General features: G+C 40.2%; 1 protein-coding gene and 1 long non-coding RNA gene across 3 annotated transcripts; both read left to right on the top strand.

Moving 5' to 3' along the window:
* Window positions 1-3,318: 3,318 nt before the first annotated feature.
* Window positions 3,319-5,867, top strand: foxa2 (forkhead box A2). Its single transcript, XM_063908247.1, has 2 exons — window positions 3,319-3,608; window positions 4,243-5,867. The coding sequence occupies exons 1-2, from the start codon at window positions 3,537-3,539 to the stop codon at window positions 5,425-5,427; spliced, it is 1,257 nt and encodes a 418-aa protein (XP_063764317.1). The 5' UTR covers window positions 3,319-3,536; the 3' UTR covers window positions 5,428-5,867.
* Window positions 5,868-7,175: 1,308 nt separating this feature from the next.
* Window positions 7,176-22,790, top strand: LOC134881205 (uncharacterized). Of its 2 annotated transcripts, XR_010168019.1 has the most exons (4): window positions 7,176-7,379; window positions 7,595-7,725; window positions 19,265-19,453; window positions 21,037-22,790. It is a non-coding gene; the product is annotated as an uncharacterized LOC134881205 (long non-coding RNA). The 2 variants fall into 2 exon arrangements; XR_010168020.1 differs by lacking the exon at window positions 19,265-19,453.
* Window positions 22,791-26,078: the final 3,288 nt, after the last annotated feature.

The raw sequence follows: 26,078 nt of genomic DNA, 5'->3' as shown, positions 1-26,078 counted from the left end.
CTTTAATTCTTTACTGTTTGTACTCATCATAACCGGTAAAGGAATGACGCCTCAATGTGTGAAATGTAACGCTGATCATCATGGAGACTAATTGATAAGCAAATTGGGAAAACTCCCCCAGACAGAGGAGACATAAGGGACACCATACTGGTCTGGATACTTGATAAGTAATCCCTTTGGCAACATGTCAGCTTTTCAAGAACACACTGTGCTGCTTTAGGTTATCAAGTAATTGCAGTTATTTTTCCAGTGTGCGCTCAGGTTTGTAAAAGCATGAGCTGGGAACACAATGATCAACAATAAATGCAGCGGCAGCTTTTAGAAGGCTTCAATGAATGTGCTAAACTATTTAAAAGGTATTTGTTAGATTAAATACAGCATTGAAAGGGTTATACTTTAATTTGACCATGTGATCTATACTTTGTTATATGCTAATTGTCCAGACATAATGGAAATAGTTCCACATAAATGACGATAATACAATTATAAAAGGATTTTAAATCAACACACCAAACAAGAACTGTGCATTGACTAAATGCCAGACAAATAATGCTGACACTTATTTAAAACAAAAAGTGGAATATTTGTCTTAAAATGGACAAATCATAATCTATTTCCATTCCATTATACGCAGTTTGTATCTTTGGCAGGAGTTCAACTTCAATATTTCATTATAAAATAACAAGACTAAATACTGTATGTTTGATTGTTAAATACGAGTATAATGCAGTAATGTTGGATTTGGGATATTTTAGTTGTTACTGGACTTCCAGCCATAAAGCCGTCACTTTTACAAGTTTCAGAACATCTACAGCTATTTTTTTTGTTGATGACTAAGTTGCACAATGTTGTAATTGCCATAACACATAGAAATACAAAAAATGATCATCTCTTATACCAGCTCCTGAAGGTCTACATTATTTATTTTTTAATATCTCTGGATATATTCCTGCTAATTTCGCACTTTTGTTTGGTGGAGATGTTATATATGTTGTCGTACTTTTGGGTACCACATTTAAAAGAGTATTCAGGATAATATTGTCCTGGAGTGACTTCCCTTTGCACCTGTTGTATAGGGACACTCAGTTAGGACACACATCCCATAAAATAAATAAGCAACACATACATATAGTGATAGAGTGACTGCACAAGGTACTCTCTGAAGTTTTTTGTTTTTGACCAAATCCAAAATGTGACCTTCACTCATGTGGAGGGACTGTGGACCGGTTGATGATTAACTGTGGAATTAGCAACATGTCTCATTCAGAACAGAATGTCATGTGGGTCAAGGACCCTTTTAGAACACTGAGGATTTTGATGTCTCTAATTTTGTAATGACTGCATGACATGGTGGTGTTTTCAAATGTACTATTGATTTGGTTGGGAACAGGGAGGTTGGTTTAAGTAAATATCTAGTATCCTACATACGTTTGTTACATTTGAGTAAAATTGTCATGTTTTTTTTTGTTTACATTTAAATAAACTGTATTCTTATGTAACACAATAGTCATTACCCTATAAATGCACATTGAGTCTTAGACATCTTACATTTTTGTTGAGCAAAAATATGTGTAAATATAACGTGAAAGTGTGTTTTAAAAAACCTACAAACATTAATCATGATATACAAGTATTTTATATGACAATCCACATGCTCTGGCTTAAGCCCTACAGTTTTATTTCCAACCCCCTCCAAATATCTACCCATAAATAAATTATATAAATACAATATCCAAAATGTTAGATGTTTATTTGCTTTAACTGTTTGACCATTATGAAAGTAATGTCGTTTTAAATAATACCATTAAAACGAGTGTTGACTGAGACAACCCGCAGATTTGACATATCCTGCTCTCTGTGGTAAAATCCCCAATCCTCAAATATACACACGCACACACAGCTTTTTCTCATGATCTCATTTCCAAGTTAAGCAGACTCTGTTAGTCCCTCGTCAACACGACAGGTTTACTCGCCTTTACTAATGGGCCTCTATACTGATAGTTATGCTCTTGCGTAAATATGCAGTCAAATAGATGTACCACTACTGACACGTGGCTGGCAGCGGACTGCAGCCTCACCTTGATGTTTGTGTCATACAAATACTGTACTACAAGCTGCGAGAAACAAGGGCCTCCACAACCGCCTCACACTCTGACTGCAGATATACACATTATAGTATATAAAGAGTGCCACAAAAAAAACATAAATCTACGTGCAAGCCTACTTTTTTACGTACATTGTGGCCTGGCACGATTCAGAATTATATCATTCAGTCAAGAAAACTACAAACTGGGTAAATTAGTTCATTGTTTTTGGTAGCTTCAATTATTTCTCTCCTTTAATTGCCAAAAACCATGTCAAAAAAAGCATATTTTTGAAAAAAGGTCCATCGATTCTTTAAATGTGTTAGGCCTACGGATTTTTTAAATAATGAGTTTTTGTGCCACTAAACAGCAGAGCCAGTTGCAGGCAGTGGGCGACAGAGGGCGCTCTGAAGCTACGCGAGGCATATTCAACACTAATTAAAACATTTAGAAACAGTAATTCTGACATCTGGGTTGGTAAAGCAGGATAAATATATATATTTATATTATTTTCTTGCACATATTAGTGAAATGATTGGATGAAAAGACACTTTAAAAATGATAATGATGCAGAACCAAGTGGAATAAGAGCATGGTTGTTGAACATCTGGGGCAAGGTGGTGAAATGGCAATAACATCAGGGAGCGAACATCATTTAAATGTCGTACTAAAGTGCACGTGCGTTTATGCAGGCTAACATCAGGCATAATTTCTCTCGGCTGGTTAAAAAACATAATGAATTTAAAATAGATTAATGTGAATTAAACAACTGATAAATATTATATTATTAGTACGTTTGTAACGATGGACCACCCTCAACTAAATCCTTCGGGTTTTTTATTTTTTATTTTTTAAGTGTAACAATCATAACACTTGTACACAGGTTTATGGTACAAATTCCTTGAACACAAGGCAATAAAAAACACTTTATGATTCCAGCTCAGTTGAAGTGGTATACGCACGTTGGATGAGGATATGCTTAATGAAAAGCACACCACAAGAAACGCGCCAAACAGTCCTTTTAAACTCCTTTTTTCCTAGCCTCAGCCAAAAAATGACAATAAGATTAGTTTATAATGAAGCTTTTCATAAGGAACTGTTCTTTTCAGTCGGTGCAGGTGTAGTACAATTGGGGGGGGGGGGAGCCTGAGGAGTCTCACGCCTAGGTGCGAGGAGATTATTCAAATAGGGCCCAAGGCGTAGAAGTAGGGATTGGAGGCTTGCCTGGCGCACAGAGCTATATCACAGCGTTAACAGGCAGGACGGAGCGTCATTTGAACTGCACTCACTGACAGACGCGTTTCACGGCTGGCTCCATAAGACACACATCAACGCCAGTGCTTGACGAAGGGACACCGACGACCCACATACACTCGGTGGTCCCCTGTCACCTGCTATTAGAGAGACTTTTGGCTTTTCCCTCTGCTGGGAGACGCATGGTAAAAGTCCTCCATGATGCTTGGAGCAGTTAAAATGGAAGGACACGAACACACCGACTGGAGCACCTACTACGGAGAGCCCGAGGTGGGTACCTTAAATATATATTTTTTTCCTCGTCTAAAGCCAATCCCATTTTATACAACTCAATATTAGCCCTGAGATAATATTAACTTTGTGATCAAATATTGACTTGAGGCGCCTCCAAATCCTCCCCCCATCTCCACGTAGCGCGCTATCCTAACAAAGTTGCTTGACATGTAAGGGGGGTGAACTTTTAACTCTGATTATGTTTAATAAATCTATAGGTATCTTTACTAAATCTGATTATTTTGTAATGTTTCAACTCGACAAACATCCAAGCTGTTTGGATTTGGGGAGATTGGTTTTAATACTTGTGTTACAGTCGCTGTTTGAGGGTGAACACAGTCACATTCTCGTCGACATGTGCCTTTTTTTGCAGATTATTAAACTGAATGTAGTAGTTAGACATACATCTGCGTTTTTATTTGTTCTACTATTTTACGCAAGAGCAAACGCATATGTGTCAATATCTACCTTTACGAACCAGTGCCCTCTTAAAATAATTGGCGTCTTATTTCGAAATAAGGCTATCATGTTCAGTATAAGGCTAACATGAAAACTGTGTTAATATTTATAGTTTTTATTTCCTCACTGTTGTGCCACCTGAAACTGATGATTCTCTCTTCCTTACTGACAGTGTTACACCTCGGTTGGCAACATGAACACGGGCCTGGGAATGAACTCTATGAATACTTACATGAGCATGTCCGGCATGGGCAACCCGGCCAACATGACGGCCAACTCCATGAACATGTCATACGTCAACACGGGCATGAGTCCTTCCATGACCGGCATGTCACCGGGCACCGGAGCCATGAACGGCATGGGCGCAGGCATGACGGCCATGAGCGCTGCCCTGAGCCCCAGCATGAGCCCCATGACGGCGCAGCCCTCCTCCATGAACGCGCTGACATCCTACACCAACATGAACGCCATGAGCCCCATTTACGGACAGTCTAACATCAACAGGTCCAGAGACCCGAAGACTTACCGCAGGAGCTACACGCACGCCAAGCCCCCGTACTCCTACATTTCCCTCATCACCATGGCCATCCAGCAGTCCCCCAGCAAGATGCTTACCCTGGCCGAGATCTACCAGTGGATAATGGACCTGTTCCCTTTTTACCGGCAGAACCAGCAGCGCTGGCAGAACTCCATCCGCCACTCTCTGTCCTTCAATGACTGTTTCCTAAAAGTTCCCCGGTCCCCGGATAAACCTGGGAAGGGCTCCTTTTGGACTCTCCACCCGGACTCCGGGAACATGTTTGAGAACGGCTGCTACCTGAGGAGGCAGAAGCGCTTCAAGTGCGATAAGCAGAAGATGAACCAGAAGGAGGGCGGCCGGAAAGGTGGAGACGGAGGCTCCTCCAACAGCAGCTCCGAGAGCTGCAACGGCAACGAGTCCCCGCACTCCAACTCTTCCTCCGGGGAGCACAAGAGGTCCCTGTCGGACATGAAGGCAAGCCAGGCCCTGAGCCCGGAGCACACCGCCCCCTCCCCGGTGTCGCAGGCTCAGCACCTCATGGCCCACTCCCAGCATCACTCGGTCCTGGCGCACGACGCGCACCTGAAGCCGGAGCACCACTACTCCTTCAACCACCCGTTCTCCATAAATAACCTCATGTCCTCGGAGCAGCAACATCACAAAATGGACCTAAAAACTTACGAGCAGGTAATGCATTACTCCGGCTATGGCTCTCCCATGGCCGGGGCTCTTTCGATGGGCTCCATGGCGGGGAAAGCCGGGCTGGATTCTTCCTCCATACCTGATACAACTTACTACCAGGGCGTGTATTCCAGGCCGATCATGAACTCCTCATAAACTCTGAAACCCTCACGTGTGATGCGGACTTTCTTCCCCTTCAATTTGTACATTTGTAAAAAAAAATATAGAGTTTGTGTACAATATGTATTTCAAATATTTTTGACGTTTCCCACCGTTTTAGTTGTCGAGTTTGTTAGTAGGCTAATTATTTTGAGAAAGGATGTTGATGATAATATTAATAATGCAAATTAATGATAATGTGATGAGATCTATTCAGAAGTCGGCTTCAGGAGTGGACCCCAAAGACAAACAACAACAACGACTTGCTGTAAAATAGCCTCCATCTGCAACCCTGGATTCCTAAATGAATTTAAAATGCCACCGCAGGATTTCTTCAATCATTTGTGTAATTCCTATTTATGGCTTGTATATGTGTATTCTTGTAGTGACAAGAACAGAATCTATATTAAAGTGGTATTGGTTTTGTTTTCTGAAAATGCTCGTGTTTGACCGTTATTATTATTTTTATTATTATCATTATTATTATTATATGCAACAGAGTAGGCAACACGCGTCTGTAACATTAAATGCAACCATTACAGCAATTGTATTCATTTTGAGGGTTCACTTATAAGCTTATATAACTATAATAACTACTCTGATTCTATAAATTAATATAACAAAATGAAAAAAATATTAGGCCAAAATATTTTCATTTAAGAAAAACTTACATTTAAATTAGTTTACATTTACCATATTATATGTAAAAAAACTAAATGTATCACAGGAAAATACTACTTTAGACAATATTTACTTTGTATCGAAAGTCAAGATATAGCTTTTTATTCATATGTATAATGACACGAACGAATTACAGTAGAGTGCCACTAGATTCACGATCTTCTATTTAATAACACCACATTCTTATCCATGTGCTTTTAAAATAAAGCGCATCTTTTCAGCAGGGATTAATAGATTTGTTGGACAACAACGCTAACAATACGCCCAATCTGTCATTAGGAAAATGTAAACAAAACAGACAAACGGTTATTAATCCCGAACGCAAAGTGAGATATTTCGGGGGGGAAAAGTTTATCCAAACACATCAGCCTCTTGGCAAAATGCTGGCACTGGGGTGACGTAAAATAGACGCATTTCAGAAAGAAGAAAGCAAGAAATAAAACAGAACATCTACTCAAAATGAAAATATGCACACTAAAATTACACACTTTAAAATCATTAAAACACTTACATCTCTTTCAAAAAAGTTAACAGGATGAGTGTGTGGAACAGTTGGTTAACTAACATTAAATCAGCCATTTAAATTCCCACACATACAGTGACACACATTCAAACCCATCTAGAACTGCCACCGAAACAGCATGCCTGCATGCCTGCCAGTCATCCAGGTTGATCTCCATCACACACACACACACACACACACACACACACACACACACACACACACACACACACACACACACACACACACACACACACACACACACACACACACACACACACACACACACACACACACACACACACACACAAAGTTTAGATCAGTGATTAAGATTAAGTGTCATTGTCACATAAAACAGCCTCCCCGTGGAGCAGGAGAATGGTTGCTGGTAAAAGGGGCTGATTTGGGAACAGAGCAGCCTGAATGTGATGCTCTAACTTCTCTCCCGACAATCTGGGGGTCCATTGTCTACTCCCTATTTTAAAGTAGTTGGACCCTCCCCTCTTATTAGATAAGATAGGCTAGTTGTCGTCCAAAAAGAATCGAACTCCTCCCTGTTGAGCTCAAATCCAAGGCCGGGGAGTTATATTGGGAAAATCTGTGTTCTTCCGTTATAACCAAATGACACCCCCTTCGCCTTCTGAACACGTAGGGCCTAAAGTGCGTTTATTCTCCAGACCCTCTTTACAGATCGTACTTTAAACAGCGTGATCTGCGAATAAACAAAGGCAGTAAACAATGGAGTGGAGGCTATGCCCGCGTATAGGTATAGAGTACACACACAAACCAAATTGCACAAGTGTAAACTTTGAATAGGACGCTGCAGCTCTGTAAATTTACACAGACATTAAATTTCGTTCTATTCATTTTAGACATATAATGCTAAGCTGATTTTTTTTATAGCACACTGATCGATATCTCTGTAAAATAATCTTTTTTTTTTAACTAGCAGGGCAGTGAAATCTTTGCTTTGTGCTAAAGTCAACAGTGACAGAGTTTGAGCTCAAATAAATGCCGTGATGTCTGGAGCCCTTTGCAGAAGGCAGAAGGCGAGCTTCTACAATGGGCTCCTGTGTGGCTTGCCAACAACAAGCACCGGCTATTTTGCACAGGTATGAAGCTTTTTCCTTTTATATAATGTTCTATATTTTTAAAGATTTTTTTTAGCAAGGAGGCAGTGGTGGTCGTTCCCGGACATGCATGAGGAGTGGGGTGGTGCTGGGGGAGGGTGGCGGTGGTGGTGGTGGTGGATGATATCCTAAATTCAGAAGACGTATTGGATTTCACGACAGGGTGGTGCAAAGCTGAGGGGATCTGCAGGTTGTGTGATAGAGGCTGCTGCAAGTTTCTGTGTCTTTGAGTATAGCGAGATGGAGAGAGATCCTGCTGCAGTGCAAAAAAACAACCTGTCACTCGCAGGTGATTTACTGTCATTTAACATGTTACTTAAAAAGCAAAAAGAGGATCGGATAATTCCATCTGTGTTAAGTGCTGGGGATCCCTTAAAACAAAATGATGTGACAGGATTACTACAAAAAACACGACTTAATTACAACACCAATCTGAATTGATTTTACACCGGGAACGTAATTTATGGCTTTTTAAAATGGGTATTATTTGCAGTGTGCGGCTGACTGATATCATTGCAGCTGCACTGATGTCATGGAAAGCACGCTTTGCTGCAGCACGGACGCTTATCCTGCTTTATTGTATTTATATTATGATTATTATTATTACTATATTGTTATTTCCAAGGTATTTTTTATCAGTACATTTTAAATATAGCATAAATAAAACAGCTCGTGATTTGTGATGGCAAGCTTTTATTAAATGAACGTTTCTCTGGGTACAAAATCGAAATTCATTACAGCGTATTATAGCTGTTAAAATTACCTTTAATAGCGATGCTCATTGATAATCCTTAAAATGTCAATCGTAATTTATCACTGATTTTTGAAAAGAAATACATTGCATAATTAAAGCCTATTAATACTGCAAATGTAATCATTAATAATAATAATAATAATAATAATAATAATAATAATAACAACAATAACAATAATAATAGTAATAATGAAATAAGGCTTTCATAATATTTCTGCAATTTTCTCGATACAATATAAATGTCCAAGAAGCCGTATTTGGCTAACTTGCTTCTCCAAATTTTAAGTAGATGGAGAGCCCTTCAAAATGTCCATTAGCCAACATTAAACAATTGTATCCGGACGCTGCTCTCCTCCGCTCCTTTGAAGGCAGGATAACCCCAGTCAAGCCCTCTCTGGCGCGCACTGAGATGGGAATGGCCTTTTGGAGCTTTGCCGGTTCAAAGGTAACCAACCTCAATCTGTACTGGCGGACAAAAGTGCGCCGAGGCCACATCGCTGCACCTTCCCCATCTCCTAACTTTGTACAGGCTTTCCATCAGGGAGGATACCTCTGCAACTCCTATAGCATGGCACCATGATTTATACATCTGTTGTTATAGCAACCGAATAAAGGATGGTGCAGCCTGTTGATCCTCCGCTAACCTGATTTCTTTGCATTTCTTCGGGTGTTTTTTGCATATATCTTGATTAAGGCCTGAAAATCAGACCTTCGTTCCCACAAGGACACAAAGCGTTTAGACGCGTCTTTCACTGGCAGAATGGCTGGTGGGATTTGACAGGAACAATCTTAGAAATAAACATTTTAAAGTTCTGTTAAAATAGTTCATAGTTCACAAAAGAGAAAATCTATAGCCTAAAGAGAAAGTCTCCTCATTATAAATTCTTTTTTTTTACAATCTAAATATGTTGCAGATCTATCCTATAACAATAAATTATTAACTTTTTTTTCCTGTCATTTCTTTAAATAGCATCTAATTGTAGCAGACTTCCGAAGTGAGATATGTACCCTACAGCGATGCATTTTAATGCCTAGGCGAGTTTGGGCCTCTATTTTAATTGAATGACTCAGTATCCTATAAGCCATAAAAGCATCCACCCATGGGCGTCAGCTGAATAGAGCAGGTTAAGGGCACTACTATTGCAAACAGCAGTTTTACGCACGAAAAAAGTACATGTGTTATATGTGTATAAAAATGTGAGAAATGTTATATCAAGTTGCATTCAGGGCAGTATGGAGCAAAAAGATATGACGGTAGTTTGCTGCTGAATACTTTAATAGGATAAAACTCTTCAATCATCATTAATAGCTCGGCTTATATTTCTGAGTATTAATGAGGAGTGATTTCCTGCAGTCAGATGGTGTTATAGCTGTAGCAGGGCGCATGCCGCACCTATAGGCTCCGCGATGCAGCTCGCAGACTGGAACACCCAAGTAGATCTGTCTCCATGGTGACGGCGGGACACCGGTCCAACAAGCTGTAATTCTGTCTCAGTCTTTTGCAGGGGAGGGACCGTCCACACTAGCCCGACTTAACTCCTCTTTCAGCAGAAATACTCCTAATCCCATATCTTAGCAAGGCAAACTGCCGTCCCTCAGTATATTAAAGAGACCACAAAGTCAAAACTCAAAGCCACCCATGGTTTCTCAGCAGGGGCCCGTCCCGGGGTGACGCTCCCGGCAGCACCTCCGTCCGTCCAGCGTCCCAGTGGGCACTTATCTGTCGCCGATTAATACATATGTTCATTGTAAGTGTATAATAATTTGTTTTATATCGAAACATATTTGTTAAAACAGAAGCATTTGACAATTTATATATTTTATTATTATGAAATATATACGGACATTAAGATAACAATTCAAGCCATGGATGACTTATTTGATTTAAAACTGTCAGTTGATTTGAACCAAATTATTATTGTTTCGGCCTCCATTGCAACTGTAATATTGTTGTTATATTTTCCTGCTGCTATTATTGACTATTATTATATAGTATTGATAATTGGTTTACTGGGAATTTAGGATTATAACCAGAGAAAATGCACATTTGGAAGGCAACCTATATCTTATACTACAGTATATGTACAAATTATCATTAAATGTTCAATTGTAACTGGAGCTAACAAAAGTAGCAAATTTCCTTCTAAAGCCTGTTGTGATTTTATAGGCCTAAACTGAACAAATTAGTACACATGAGGTTTTAAAAAAGATACATATATTTAATTACATTTATGCATTCATGTTCATTTATGTTTTGTATTTATTGTGGAAATATTAGTAAAACTGTAGTAAAAACAAATTTTACATTGTACATTATAAAAAGTAATGTATGTATCAATGGAATTCAGACTGATGTATTTTTCCCCACATATTTTAATTAAGATATTGGGCTTTGAACAGGCCTAAAAGAGCACTGGCTTAGTTTTGAGGTTAACTTGGAGATTTTGTACTTTTAATAAGAAAAATAGTTTAACATGTCAAAACAACATAGCCTTATTTTGGAATAAATTAAACAGGAATCATGAAAATAACTGTTTGACTTAATGGCCTTGAATAAAGGAGGTGATGGATTAGTTTATTTTTATTTCAAGTTGAAATTATTAGCATTTGCATTATGCATATCACACTATTGCTAAATTGGTAAATGTTGGTTGCAAAGACAATATTTTCTAGATATTAGTAAAAGGTTTGTTCTTTTATTTTTCATTCTACAGTACGCTCAGGGATTTACAAATGTGTACGGAAGCCAGAATCTTAACCTCTTTTTTGTTGCTACAAAAATGAGACAGTTTTTGCTATTTTTCAGAAACAAAGTCGAGTTTTTAATGGTTGCTGTTCACTTTATTGAATATAACACTTTGGCCTTAAAATATAGACCGATGTGTCTGTTATTTTCTAAATCTGGACATTTTGAGGTCAGTCTGGGGTTATGTTATGATGGAAAGAAAAGGTGTGTGTCTGTGTTTAAGAGAGATGGCAGGATGGACAGGGTGAGAATGCGGCCGCTGGCTGTGATGTGTCCGCACTCTTCCGACACTACTATGTGACATTCCAGTGTAGGACTCCTTCATGTCCTGAGAGAGAGAGAGTGAGAAGGAGAGAGATCCGCCAACAATGCCCATTGAGTACTGTGAGGCAGCAGCTGGTGGGACGTTCACTGACCTAAAGGCGATCCATTCACGCCAGGACGGGGTGCCTCTCACTACCATGCTGCTTTTATATGCCTGGAAGTGGATGGATGGTCAGTGTTTATTCTTGTAAAGTATTGCAACACATCTGTCATCATGCTAATGGAGGACAAGTCAAACCGTTCCTTACAAAACCAATCAAAGTTTCAAACGTGCAATCAAGGGCGAAGGAGATATAAAATGTCTGATGTAGGATATTTCCACGTTATGTCAATGTGATGGAGATAAAATGGAAATGACAGGCAAGACCTTTGTTTCTCGGGAGTGCTGAAGTGAGGCTCAGCCGCACACTGGAGGAGGGGATTAGCTTCTCAAGGAGAAAGCGTACAGAAAAACCCCTCCATGCAAGATAATAGATGTGTGATCAACCAGGCAGAAAGATACTATATTGGAAGAAGATTAAAGATGCTAAAAATATGAAATACTGCTTGGGTTGACTGCTGGAAATGTTTGTGTGCATGCATGCACTCATGCTCCTCTTTGGTAATTCCACAGGCATTTCCCAGTGGGTGTCAAGCCTGACTTTGACATCAAACCTTGTTGGCAAAGCGACCATAAAGCGATATGTCAGTCAGCTGTGGTAAAGGGATGCCTGCTTGGCTGTGATTGATCTGCCAGGGTTTCTTTATTCCCCTCGAGACTCCATACCTCCAGCTTTCAGATTCAGCGCTTGCCAGTGTTGATGAATATCTGGGGCTTCTGCTTTGGAAGGGTAGCACATTATATCCCCTCTTCTGACCCATTTCCACCCATTGTGGCACATTCAGCAGCACATGGCCATAACGTGGAAGCCAACATACTGCAATATCTCCTCACTTCCCCCTCAGCTCCAGTTCCAGGAAGTGAAAGCAGAGCTCTGCCAGCCAATCACAGCGAAGGACACCCAACTCATTAAAAGTTAATGAAACCTATAAACGTGGTGCGCCAGCGATTCATTTAAACCCCCAATCCAATCTCCTCTCACAGCGAAGGCAAACAAGCCCGTGTGCCCCCAGTGCCGTCCTCGGAATAACAAACTACGGCATATTTTGTCCTGCATATGTTCTCCTATGCAGACATGTGCACTGTGATAGGCTATCTTACATTGGGACTTGTCCAATTTAGAGAATGCCAAGATGGTGTTCTGCAGGGGTGAATTCTGTAATCTGCATCCGAGCTGAATTTAATGCCTTGCTTTACACCACTCAGCTTGTCTGGAACGCCGGGGATAGATATGCCATTTCAACATTCATGAGAATCACTGACATTCAAATAATGTTCTCATTATAATACCGTATGAATGGGAGCAAAATCTGTGGGAAAAACCAGTATTTACTTCATCGCGGTCATGCGAGTGTCAAGAACTATTATTAATCCAAGCTGACTGAGGCCACATCTCTTTCTCTTCAGACAAACTCCCTCCTCTCAGGATGCTCTCACCTAATAGCATTTCAGCTCTCAATGTGATAACAACCCATCAACAGCAATAATGTGCCACCTTGCAAGTGTCCAAATCTAAAGTGAGGAACAAAACCCCCCTTGTCTTTAAGACCTCCATTTCTCTGCGGCCCCAGTGCCCCATAGTGCTTCCCTTGGGGCAATCAAATTAAATTCCCTCCATGTATAGCGCCACTGTCAGTTCACTAATGAATTCCCATACCCTGACTTGAATCAAATTAATCCCCAATTTAATCCCATATAAATGGCTGTGTTATTTATAATGGAAAGGCGAATGCTCGGTTGAAGGATGAAGGAAAGCTGGGAGGTGTCTACAGGGCTGTTGAGCAGATTATGGTGAAGGATGAGGCATGTATGTTTTCTCCTCTGCAGAGTAGTCCCCTGATGCACACTATTTAACCCTCGACTGCTTGATGCTGACAGAAACATCACACTTAATATCCTCTCAGATTAAGGAGTCAACTGGCAGATTTATTGAGCCGAGCTGGGATACCCTTATCTTGAAGTGCCCGTCAGATAATTGGGGAAAGGGGCATCTCCTATATATCATGATTCAGGAGTGAGGACCTTGGTTACAGTTAACTGTGTGGACTTACACGGTTTGAGGTCGTAGTGTCACGTACAGTTGATATATTTATGCAAATGTCACATGGATCTTATTTTCATATGCAAACTTTTTGTGTGAAAAGTAGACGAAACAGAGGACCACTGTCTTAAGTTGTTGTAGCAGGCGTTTGGTGAATGACAGGTATTTTGTCATAGGGCTTATTTATACAAATAGCACAACCTCAAGCGGAAATATCGCTAATGCCTTTAAGATGCAAATACTATGGTGCAGTACGCCTTCAGATGCATCTTTGTCAAGCAAAAGCAAAGTCCAGATGGTGGCTCCGGGTTCAGTTATTGGTGTGCGGCAGCTTTGAAGAGTGGAACTGTCGGATCGCGCGCCCCTGTGTTGTTTTTGGCCCGTTCATGTAGGAGCCAACAGAGAATGAAAACAAAACATGCAGATAAGGCAACATAGTGACGTTTAGAAAAACTGCAGCAATTTTCGTAATAAAAAAAAAAAAAAATGTCAGCATAGGATAAATGGGATATTTGGGATTGATGGGCTGGATCGGAAAGTGTTTTAGAAGCCAAAAAGTTTTCACCGTATCAACTGGGTTATGTTCTCTGTTGAGTAACTTTAAGAAAATATAATGTGAACATTTGTCTAGAAACGTTGTTGGAAGTGGAAGTATGGAGTTAGGGTGGATTTATAGTTTGCAGGCATATATAGAAGTTTTGCATTTCCAAATGGGATATACTGAGTATAGTTATAAAGTAAGCAGTACCATGGGATGGATATGAGGATGACAGACGGTTCTGAAATCAGTTTGGCAGTTCAGCGGACAGTTTGGACCCTTTAAAGCTCCGTCCACCAAATGTCTGAACAGCTATGGTTTATTGAGGCATCTGTAAGCTTGCTCACTTTATTGCCAAGCTTGGCTCGTGCACCCACCGTCATGGAGAGAGAAAAAAAAACACACACACAAAAGTTTGCTGTTTGCCTTCATTCCACCAAATCCTTGACAGCCGTGCTATAGCCCATCACTATTCACACCATTGTGCTGTCACAACAACTAAACACATCATTTCTGTTGCAGAAACTCATCCTGTATGTATCAAATACCAAATGTTTGGCGACCAAGAGAGGCGATGGTGGGGTTGGGGGTGGGGGCTGCATAATTTGCTAGGAAACATTTTACCGAACATTTGGTAATAAAAACGCCGGCGTCGGCCCCGAGGCTTAAAGCAATTAATTCAGGATCCTGACATAAACTCTCCAATCCTTTGACAGCTTGGAGCTGAAATAAAAATGCTAGTTCTCCTGGGAACGGCAGGAGATAGCTGGCTCTTTTCTGGACTGTTTGCTCACTGGCCCTGAGAGCAATCTTCCCCAGTCAGAATGAAATGCAAGGACACAAACAATGTACCGGCGAGAGAATGGGAGATGGGGAATGAACAGTTTGGACTATTTGCTCAGCAGAAGGGCAGCCACAATGGCCGGCCCATGGCTTTCCCATGCATCAAGCCTCTTAGTCTTAGGCCTCCCTTTGTTGCCTGGTTTCTTCTTCCCCGGCCAGATAAGAGCCCAGCTGCCCTATACTTTTAATTCCCATTGTAAGCCATACTGTATGGTCATTTATCTGTGCACATTCTGCCTGCCATGACGTTGTTGTTTAATTGAACGGGTTATCGCGTGTGTATCTCTGTTCACCTTAGCATGTGTACTCGTTTAGGGGTTGAATCGCTCTCACTTTGCCATAAAAGGCAGGGTGACGGCTGGGGTGGGGGGATAACGCCTGACCCCTCTTCTCTTCTTAGAGGAGGCAGCACAAGTCAAGCACAGAGCACGATAAGGATGCCCAAGTGGCTTTCGCACAAGACTAAAATTATCAGTTTGGAGTAGTTTGGAAAAGAAAGTTCGATTTGGGATGCAAGAAATTTTTGAAGTGAGGGGCCCATTTCCAGAATCTGACAAAGATGTACTTTTCCAGCCAAAGGCAGAAAAGTCTACGAGGGCTCTTGAGCAAGAAATGGGATGTGGTCATTATATGACCTAATGGCAACTCCAGCCAGAAGAGAGGGCAAACAGAGCGAGTGTAGTGCCTCTGGCTGAGAGAAGGATCCATATTGTGCTCTTTTGTTTTGGTTTGTTGGTTTGTGTTTGCATTTACATTGACCAGTTCTCCGGCGAATGTGTATTCACACTCAATACATGTTATGTTGTCTGCATGGCAGGAAATGGAAGCAAGCGTGCCTCCCTGCTGAAGTCTGCCGGGAATAAAATAACAATAGTAAATGTATCTGAAACCAACAAACAAACAAATAAAAAAGGAAGAGTAGTGGGATGTCAACGGAGGATCAATACACATCAGATGAAGGAGCATATTCATGCATGTGAGCAGACACTTGCTTAAACACAAACACACACACACACACGCACATGCACACACACGCCCATCCCCCTCTGTAAAGGTTGTGGTGTCAGGGACCCCCTGGGTGGTCAGACTGAGGATGATTTCTACACAATATGATGTTGTGAAGGAAAACCTTTGAGAAAAGATATTCACTGGCTGCGTCACATTTATATAACTGCTTAGAAATACATATATATTTAGCGATTTTAAAAAAAGTTATAAAGTCTTTGAAGAGAGTAACATCCTGGGTTATGTGTGCTCTTTCAAACCTACACACAGATACACTGCAATGGTGAAAACACAAACTATGATGATTCCACAATGGTTTATTCTAATGGCTAAGCCCTTAATCTATCAGATCAGATTTCAAAGTGCCAGTAGCTGTGCCAAGACAGGTCCCAGGAAGGAGAACCCTTTTGTTTGGGGCAGAAAATCTTACATTTAAGACCAGACTTTATTCACAAGGGCTCGAATCACACACACACACTCATACAAAAAGAAAAGTATGACCCGTTACGGAAGCAATACCTCAAAGAGCAACATCATTAAGAAACAGTAAGTGCTTGTTTTCACATCCACCTTTTTTTTGGTGCACCACCAGCGTTTTGCCAGCATGTCAGACCGCAGGTACAGCAAGATAAATCTTTTTTTTGCCTGTGAGAGCCCAGCTCCTTGTGGGGTGGTGCTCTCAGCTTCACGCTCCACCAACGCTGAAATAAAGCCCTGTGCGAGGCATTTCAACAGCGCTTAAGGTTGTCGGTGGCCGTGTAATTTATGAGTTGAGAGGACTTCGTTTTTAAGTTCACAGTGACCTACAATCTTCCAGCATTCATGGGTGGAGAAAAGAGCTGTGTGAGTCATACTGTAGGAAACTTACAACACCCCTCCAATTACCCTAAACAATGGCAGTCTGAGTGATACCTGTAGCGCGGCTCAGTTGCTAAATGTGACCTAAAGTGATTGGACGTATCGGCACTTTATCAGGTTAGGGGTTCGGTCACCTGTAGGTCAGTATGGAGCTGTTTGTAGCTATTCTCTTCATGGACCATAGCTCTCAGTGGGTGGTCATATAGACAGACTGACAGACTGACAGACTTGTGCTTGCTGGCTTTAGCAACCTATTGCATAGGGAAGAATATCCTCTATGGAAAATGACAGTGATTGGATTTTTTTGGTGTTCGACATTTTTTATTAAAAGATATAGACTCAATATTTTTCTTTTTCTCATATATATTATTTTAATGGTTTGGACACTTCAGACAAATGTACTCTGAGGTTTATATATATTTAATAATATTTTAAATTAGAAATGATTAAATAACAACACTTTTTTCTCTCTGTCTAAAATAATATTTCAATAGTTTAAAATACCCATGTTGGATTAAAATAGAGAGGCTTCATTTTTTATCTAAAAAAAAAACCACAAACAAAATAATGAAAGAGTAAGATGGGAAATCATATTTACTTAGTACTGTACAAAGTGCAAACTGTGTTTTAACATAAATTTAGAAATGTGATTTAGAGTTGCGCAGCTTTTAAAGCGTTGAACAACATTTAACAACATTTATATTTACATATCTCATGTTTGCCCTTTTTATAACGAGTGGATATATGACTCGACAATTGTATTTTATTGCTAAGCCATCTCATAAAAGGGAAATTAAACCACACATTATCAGGTTCGTTTTACTAGTGGTTCAACATGTTATTTCACATCATGAAATTTACAATCAGAATAATTACACTATGTTTGCATTTTAAACACAAAAACAAAACAAAAATATCTGTATGACAAAAAGGGTAGATGGTTATTAAAAAGAAATTAATGAAGAAGAACTTGAGACTGACATTTTCTATTGCATTTTTAAATGAGATTGAGTTAATTTGTACACAACACAACAAAACTAAACCTATTTGTCTTAAACACATTAATTAAACACAATATGTTCTTGTTTAATAAAAATTGTATTTTTATAAAACAAGAACATATAATAAAGAATATATTATAAAATCATTAATATAAACCAAGCAAAATGTATTTTTAAAATTCATTTTGCTTGGTTTATATTAATGATCCAACTAATTATGAATTGTCATGCAATTCTGATTATTTTGAGTAACAGCAATACAAACTGTGTAGGCTGCATTCAAGTTAATGAAAATCATGACTGGTTTTAGAATATGCAAAACAAAAATATAAAACAAAAAAACTATTTTCAAATGAAATTATAAAAGAAAATATTAATTAAATTGAATATTTAGATCCAAAATTTGTATCATCATTACACATTTGAATGAATGATTTAATAATTATTTGACAAACCATTAAACAGAAAAGTAGAAGCAACAAGCTTTGATATTTTTCCAGATCATTAAAATGTGCTTTTTAAAATGCATATTTCATGATGTAAAATAACAATAATAATAATAATGTGTATGGCAAAGGTAAGGATATTTTTATGTTAGTGCTTTTTAGCTGAAAATGCTGCTGCAAAAACGAAGTGGATTTTTTGCATGAATAAAATCAAAATGAATGAGAGAAGTAAATTGCAGAAGTGTTTTCAGCATATTTATTCCAAATGCCACAGTTTCTGCTTTTTTGACTACGAGTCCATGTTCCATATTAGTTTTTTTGAACGCTTTAAGGGCCTAGCTCAGCCAGACATGGCTGCACCATTCACTTTACCTCTCTGCCAATGTGTGAATGTCAACACCCTGTAAACACCTTTGACACACATGCTTGAATGCGACGGACGAGTTAACTAAACATTCCTGGGTGTTCCCCATAAAGGTCTACCACTCATCCACCAGACTGCACTGACCCGTCTCCCACGCTCCAAACTGCACTCATCCACAGATTCTTCCCCTCCATATATTCACATTTTAGAACTGAAGTAAAAACAATAAAGGATATAAAATAGAATTCACAATAATTCTCCAGTCCATATATGGCAGTTTTCTTCCCGTGTATGTGTCTTAAACGCTATGGAACAATGCTCTACAAGGATTTGGGAATTTGGGAGTATAATTCAAGCCCGGTGCTTATCGCCACACCCAGACTATTTGAGTGTTTTGAGATGCGGGTTCCCTGAGGACGGATCGAAGGCGTCCTAGTAGAACTGCACATCAAATAAATAGAAGGATGGGATTTATATGGAGGCTGTGTCTCTGTCAAACAGGGCTCTGCTGACTGAAGTGATCCCCACGGCCTGAGTGGAAGAGAGGAGGGAGAGGAAGCCTCAGAGGGAAGAGGGATAGCTGCTGAAGAGCACACACACACACACACACACACACACACTCACTCACTCAAACACTTACACAATGTCCCTCTCAGTCCTGGGTTGTGACCGGCCCATGGCATTGGCCAGGTATGTCAACTATGTTTGCCAAGTCATCCATCACCCATGCACCTTCCCTCCTGAAACAGGAACTTTTGTTTGAAGCATGCACTTGTTAAGCCCCTCCTTTGACTGCGCTCAACCTAATTTATTTCCTTATTGCAGAGAAAGAGGATTTATTAGCACCTATGTTTTGTTCTTTATTTTCCCCTTATTGTGGGCTGCACAGTGCAAACGTGTTGGTCGAAGCATGGGCGTTGTTGTCACAAAGAGAGATTGCAAGCTAGGGTTTGGGGACACCAATGGCCCTTATCGTTGGTGACCAGGGTTAGCAAATAAACACACTGTAGTGAAGTCAAGCTGAATGTAAGTGGGGAGAAGATTTATGACCCTCGCATATCACGAAGAGGGTACAACATGTTTTTATTTTCTGGTCAAACCTCTGCAGAAATAGAATAAAAAGTATATTTCAGTGTGAGAAAAAGCTAATTCATTCAGAGGGTTCGTTTTTTGTGTGGGCATGTTATCTGATATAGATAACAATTTCAAAAATGCGTTATTAAATCAAAAAAACAAGGAAGTATAAAAAGATTGTGAGTTTTATTTGACGTTGGAAAGGTTAAGAGGCAGAGTGGTTTCCATAGTTTTCAGGAAGTGCTTTATTGACGCTAACACAAACACATACCTGAGTCATTTGGCTATTGTTGGCCAGCTTGAGAACATATTGTCTAAGTGAGACTCTGACATGAGAACAGGACCACTAAAATGTCTCAAAGAAACTTATGTGTGGGCTGGTATGTTTGCCAAAGCACCTAAGTCGGAGCCTTACTTCGTTCCCTGAAACACAACCTTCATTTATCTTTTGACTTGTACTCAGAGCCAGAGAGTAGATATCACTAAAAGTGCTACGTTAATGATTGACTCCCGGCGCACCAAGCATCCTGCGCTGAGTGGCCACTTTGCCTCCTCTTGTGCTGCATTTTCAGCCGTAAATGTTTGTGATCCCACCATCCTCTCCAACTCTCATACAGTATTATTAGCCCTGGGGAAGAGGGGGGTTAGTGCAGGGTCATGACTAAATTTCAATAAAGAGCCATTGGCATGCTGAGTTAAACGGCAGATAAGAGTTTGTCTCCGACCCTTTTAGTGCTTTATAAGAATGTGGCTGTGTAAACTTAATCTCCCCTCGAGATAAATTCAACCCTGCTTTGTGAAAGAAAGTTCATGCAATCTTTTTTTTCTTCCTCCTGTTATAAAGCCCACTTTGACAGGCGTGAAATGAGTCCTGGACTTTTCATTGACAGTTCAAGATGGAGAGCAAACTGAGATTAGGGCATGTTAATTAATTGTGGGGTCGGTAAAGTGGCCTCTCATAGTGTGGAAGACTTATTGCCATCCTGCCAATCAGTGACTAAAGTGTCATTTTAAATTTGTTGTAATTATTCCAACTTTGTTTGGAACTTCAGACTTCCAGTGTTGTTAAGCAAACTTGTTGAGCTATTGATGTTACGTAGCAACCGACCGCTACGAGTTAACAGCTTATTATATTGTAAAACAACGTACAATTAAATATAATGTTATGTAAGATTGTCCTGTTTGTTCTCTCTTCACAGATGCACATGGCCATCTCTGAAGGACACTTTTCCTGTGCGGTTTTTCGTCTACTTTCATCACCCTGCATCGAGCGACCTGAGAGCACTTCCCTGTCGATGTACTTGGCCATATCTACGTCTGACCTGTCTGCCATATGTAATATCAAAGCCTCTGTCAGTGTGGGGCTGAATGGGAACAAAAGAGAGGCCTCCATTAATGATTAACTGTTCTAAAAGCCCCGGCTTTTGTATTCCCATGGTGCCCAGGCTATCTGGCCACCATGTGACATGCTCACAGCATTTTTCGAGCAGATTGGGGGAAAGCTAGTGAGCAAACACAGGTGCTTTGGAGCAGCGTTGCCGACGCTGTCAGGGACAACCACAAACAAGAGCAGCTATGCCTGGCTAAATGAATCCCCACCCCTCCCATCACTATCACCACCTCCACCCCCCCTGCCCGCTATTTGCCGCTAGCTAACTTGTTTGCTAGCACCCTATAGCTTTCTCCTTGCAAAGCTTTAGTTCTAGAGAGCCCCCCCCCCAGCCATTACAAGTCCAACGTCCGCTACAGCACGACTTCTCACACCCTCCACAGAAACAAACAAATAAAAGTGAGGACGGGCGACCACTTCTTTGAGGTGATGGCATTTGTTGTGGTCATGACTAGTGGGAGAGCAAACAAATGAATGGTGTTCAAGGTTTTCACTTTCCAAACCAAACTAAATGTCTTTTAGTTCAAGTGGGGCAATTCCACTGACCCTGGTGTCAGATGCTGTTTAAGGGTTGCACACTCTTGCACTTGAAATGCGGAGGCCATAAGAAAATTAAAGAGAGCTCGAGTATTGGCACACATGAACCATGGTGTTTTGAAACACCACAAAGTGAGAAATACATCTTAAATATGGGTAATAAAGTCTTTATTTTTGCTTCTGAATTTTGACCACAAACAAAACAAGAGGTGTTTGGAGCACTTAACCTTTTCATCAGGCTGACTGATTGTTCACAGTGGCTGGGGGTGCTGTGTAGCTCAACTTTGATAAGACAATCAGATGATAGGATGGCGTTATCTTAACATGGCTTTCCGGCTGGTGGACAAATGAACAGTGTGTGATAACAGGAACAAAAGCTTGGCTCTTATTGGCCGGCTCCTCCGAAGAAAGGAGAAAAATTATCAGGATGGAAAATTCACAATAGGAGCAGTTATTTCATTTTCAATTTTCTACTCAGCCCAGGTCACAGGAACAGGTTTTTTCCTCCCCTAAATCACTCAAATATTTATATTGTCTCTTGTTGGTTTCACACTCTGCAATTACCTGCGCCTATAAAGCCAGGATTATTGCTGGAAGATGATTTTTTTTAAAAAACAAACAGTTTAAATCAGCAGGATAGGAAATTAAGTTGTAAAAGGGAGAGCGATAGATGCAGAAAAATGGAGGCTGCAAAGAGTGAGTGAAAAAAAAACTGACATAAACAGAGAAAAATTAAAGAAGAGAAAAAGGTGTGTGAGAAGAGAAGTGATGGAAAGACAGACACTGAAGAAGGTCTAAAGTTGTTTCTTCAGTAAAAACGTCACTTCTGTCTGGGTTTTCTGACTTTTGGAGTATAATTCTCAGAGTCAGGAAAGGGTGTGTATACCCAAGGATTCACTCAAGGCTTTGTTTGCTCTATTGCCAAAAAATGATTGGAAAGAATATTGGTGCCCTGGCACGAAATGTTAGAACTTTCTAAGAAATAAAAAACTCTTGCATGAATAAAATATTTTATTTCAAACGAAAGGTGTCGTATTTTATTTGAAATGTTGTCTTTAAAAAACTTTAAATGTGCAGACCTTAGTTATTTAAATGGACATATTCTTAAGTTTAATTAACTTAAAGCATTCTTCCAGGGACTAACAGAGAGTTTAAATGGGCAGCTCATCTCACCCCCTGTTCTGCTGCTGGGATTTAGCCTCCACTGGTCGTGAGCTGAGTCTGATCAGAGGAGTTACAAATCCTCACTTTTTAGGGGTCTTACTGTAATTCACAGGCTTGTTGGCCACAGTAAAGCGTGGGGGCCCAAACATCTCGAGAGGGATTTGAGACAACATCTTTGTTGCCTCCTCATTGTGCTACGCTGAAAGTCGTCCAGCTCCATTGTCTGATCAAGCTCCGCTCAGACCTCGGCTCAATCAAAGCAAAGTTTTTCCAGTAATGAGGTAAGACATGAAAGCTCATTGAACACAGCAACATGTTCAAAGAGGCCTTTTGATCTGGCCAGGCACAATGGTAAAATTTTGAAAAGAGCAAAGTGTGCTTTAAGCAGCAATGCACTGCGTTAACCTTGTCTTTTGACAGGCCCTCACCTAGAAAAACAGTAATAATCAGCTTCGATGGAAAGCGTAGCTCATGAGTAATGGCTCCTTGAGTGGAAGGACCTTTGTGCTATACCTGCTTCTCTTAGAAATGGGCTGATCAAGAAACAGATCGAGCTGGCCTGTATCCAAACCTTTCTTTTAATTTGTAATTTTCTCTCATTTCTCAACATATCAAGGATTAGTAGTGATTTGATTGATATGGCAGTCTACAAAAAGAAAACCATCATTACATCAAGTGATTTAAGATCTCAGATTTGAGAGAAAAGTCCTTCAAAGTTAGCCTTCTTCTTTTATGAAGAGTGATAAAGACTTAATGACAGTGTGCTAGGGCTGACAGATTACCCAGCAGCCAGTGATGGCGGTCATGGGTCAGTGCAGGGACGGCTCTCTCCCCAGACTCTGTTAACTAAGTGGGCCAGCACTATCTCTGCCCCATCAGCCAGCCAGTCTGTCTATTCCCTAGAACGCTAATAAAATATACCTGTCTCCTGTTTGGAGATGCTGGTTTATTGTGGAGAGCGGGCATCTATTAACTTTTCTAGTTTAATTGGAATGATATGCTAAAGACTTTTAGGAAAAGGTCACATTTTAGAGGCTTTTAAAGGTCTGAAAGTATTGATTGTTAGCCGAGTGACAGGCAGGAGCTAAAACTACAGTATTTTTACGGCCGCAAAATATTTTGTTGAAAATATAACGTTATCGCAACTTGCGTGATAAACTTCACATAAGTTTGGTTAATGTACTCAAAGTTGTTTTTTTTGTTATTCAACATTTTTTTTAAATGGCAGCTTTTATCCAGTTCAATATTTCAATAAAAAAAAAATGTCTTTCCTTAATTTGTTTATATTTATTCAGTGAGCTTTAAGTCCACAGTATACTGAATACAGCATCAAAGTAGAACTTAAATAATTGTAATTTAATTCAAGTACCGTATAATTATTATTGCAGTATTTCACAATGTTATAGTAGGTATGTATAGTATAGGTTTTGGTCAAACCGGGTTTCAGGGGCACTGCGCCCTCATACCAAAATACAGTTTTTCTTCGTAAAATTTTAAAGTGTCGCCAGAAAACAATATTTCTGTTTGTTAAAAAATGTAGAATTACTCCAGAAATATGAAAATAGCGTCGAATAGACCGTCAGACTGCATCGACAGCTTTGTTTTAACGGAGCTCCGACGCACTGTTGTATACGTACGGGCGCCATCTTGTATACAGGCGTCATGTTCTCGCGAGAATCGATATATCTTATATACAAGATTAGCACCACAGTATTGCCCTCGTACTATGTTTTTTCCAGAAAGAAACCCTGGTATACTTTCCTCATATCTCCTAGCCTTATAATCTTCCTATGCTACGATCAGATGAAGGTAACCAAAGAGCAGGTGTTGCTTTCCCATAAAAAAAGGCGTACTACAACAAAACTTCAACAATGTTCTCGACCTTCACCCTTCCAAAAAAACAAAAACAACCCACGCACAAACACACACTCCCTGTGACGCCTAGTATGTATTCATTTTCCACATGGAGCTATAAGACAAAGGTGGTCCACTCAGGTAATGGAGCGACTCGGAACACAATCTGCTCAGGTGGAAGACCTCTGTGGTGCCATCTTCACGCCTGAACTGCAGTCAATGACAGACATACAGCCTGACGCCTCAAACTGCTAAAGCTCCTCGCTGCGGTTGCAATAACCCTCTATTCACAGAATGGTCTCTCTGGCTCTTTTATGAATACAGCCTGTTTCCCTCGTGTTCAATTACCTGTGTCAATATGGACGTATTGAACCCCAACATATGAGTCAAATCATAAAGTGTATATACAAGAACAGGGATATAACGGCCATCTCTACAGGGCAGTGAAAATTACACTGGTGATTTGTGGCCCAGGAAGTAAACAAAGTGGTAATATATGAGGGTAATAACACACAAATATGGTTCCAGTGTGGCGAGCAGCTTTGTCCCCAGTTCCACAAAAAGATGTACTTCAGATCGGAGCATCTTGTAAACGGATTTAAATCATGCGATCAAATAAAATAAAAAGTCTATATGCCACAATAATGCTTGTGTGAACGGGTTCATATGAGACCATGTGTGCTTTGCGTGTATGAGACAGCTGCTGCTGCTTTTTGGCACACACGCACATAGAGCACACACACACACACACACACACACACACACACACACACACACACACACACACACACACACACACACACACACACACACACACACACACACACACACACACACACACACACACACACACACACACACACAGGTAGCAGCTGGACAGGCTCACCTGTCATATTAATAAAACCAGACAATCCCTTCTATCAGCAGCACAGCAGCAGCAGAGGCTAAAGCAGACAGAGGGACGAACAAAAGAACGCAACGGCGGAGAGACGCAAGGGAGAAAATGAGCAAGATGAGAGGAGGAGTTGGTAACAGTTTCTGTAAAACACATGTCCTCGGTATATTACAGAAACTGCCTTTTAGAACTGCTGTAACCCTTATAAGCTTTAAGTTGTATCTTTTACAGCAAAGATATTGACGGTTGTATCCTTATTGTTTGTGACCTCATCATACCACAATCTCCTTTCATCAGGATGAAGGAAAGAACTAAGATCTAAACACAATTGATTCATTTGCAATGGTTCGAATGATTATGAGGAATGTACGTTCATGAATAATAAATGTGATGGCACTGAA

Source organism: Eleginops maclovinus, chromosome 19 (genome assembly GCF_036324505.1).
Source record: "Eleginops maclovinus isolate JMC-PN-2008 ecotype Puerto Natales chromosome 19, JC_Emac_rtc_rv5, whole genome shotgun sequence".
Taxonomy (NCBI): Eukaryota; Metazoa; Chordata; class Actinopteri; order Perciformes; family Eleginopidae; genus Eleginops; species Eleginops maclovinus.
Note: the sequence above shows the minus strand (reverse complement) of the source record. Positions and strands in the feature narration are given on the sequence as shown.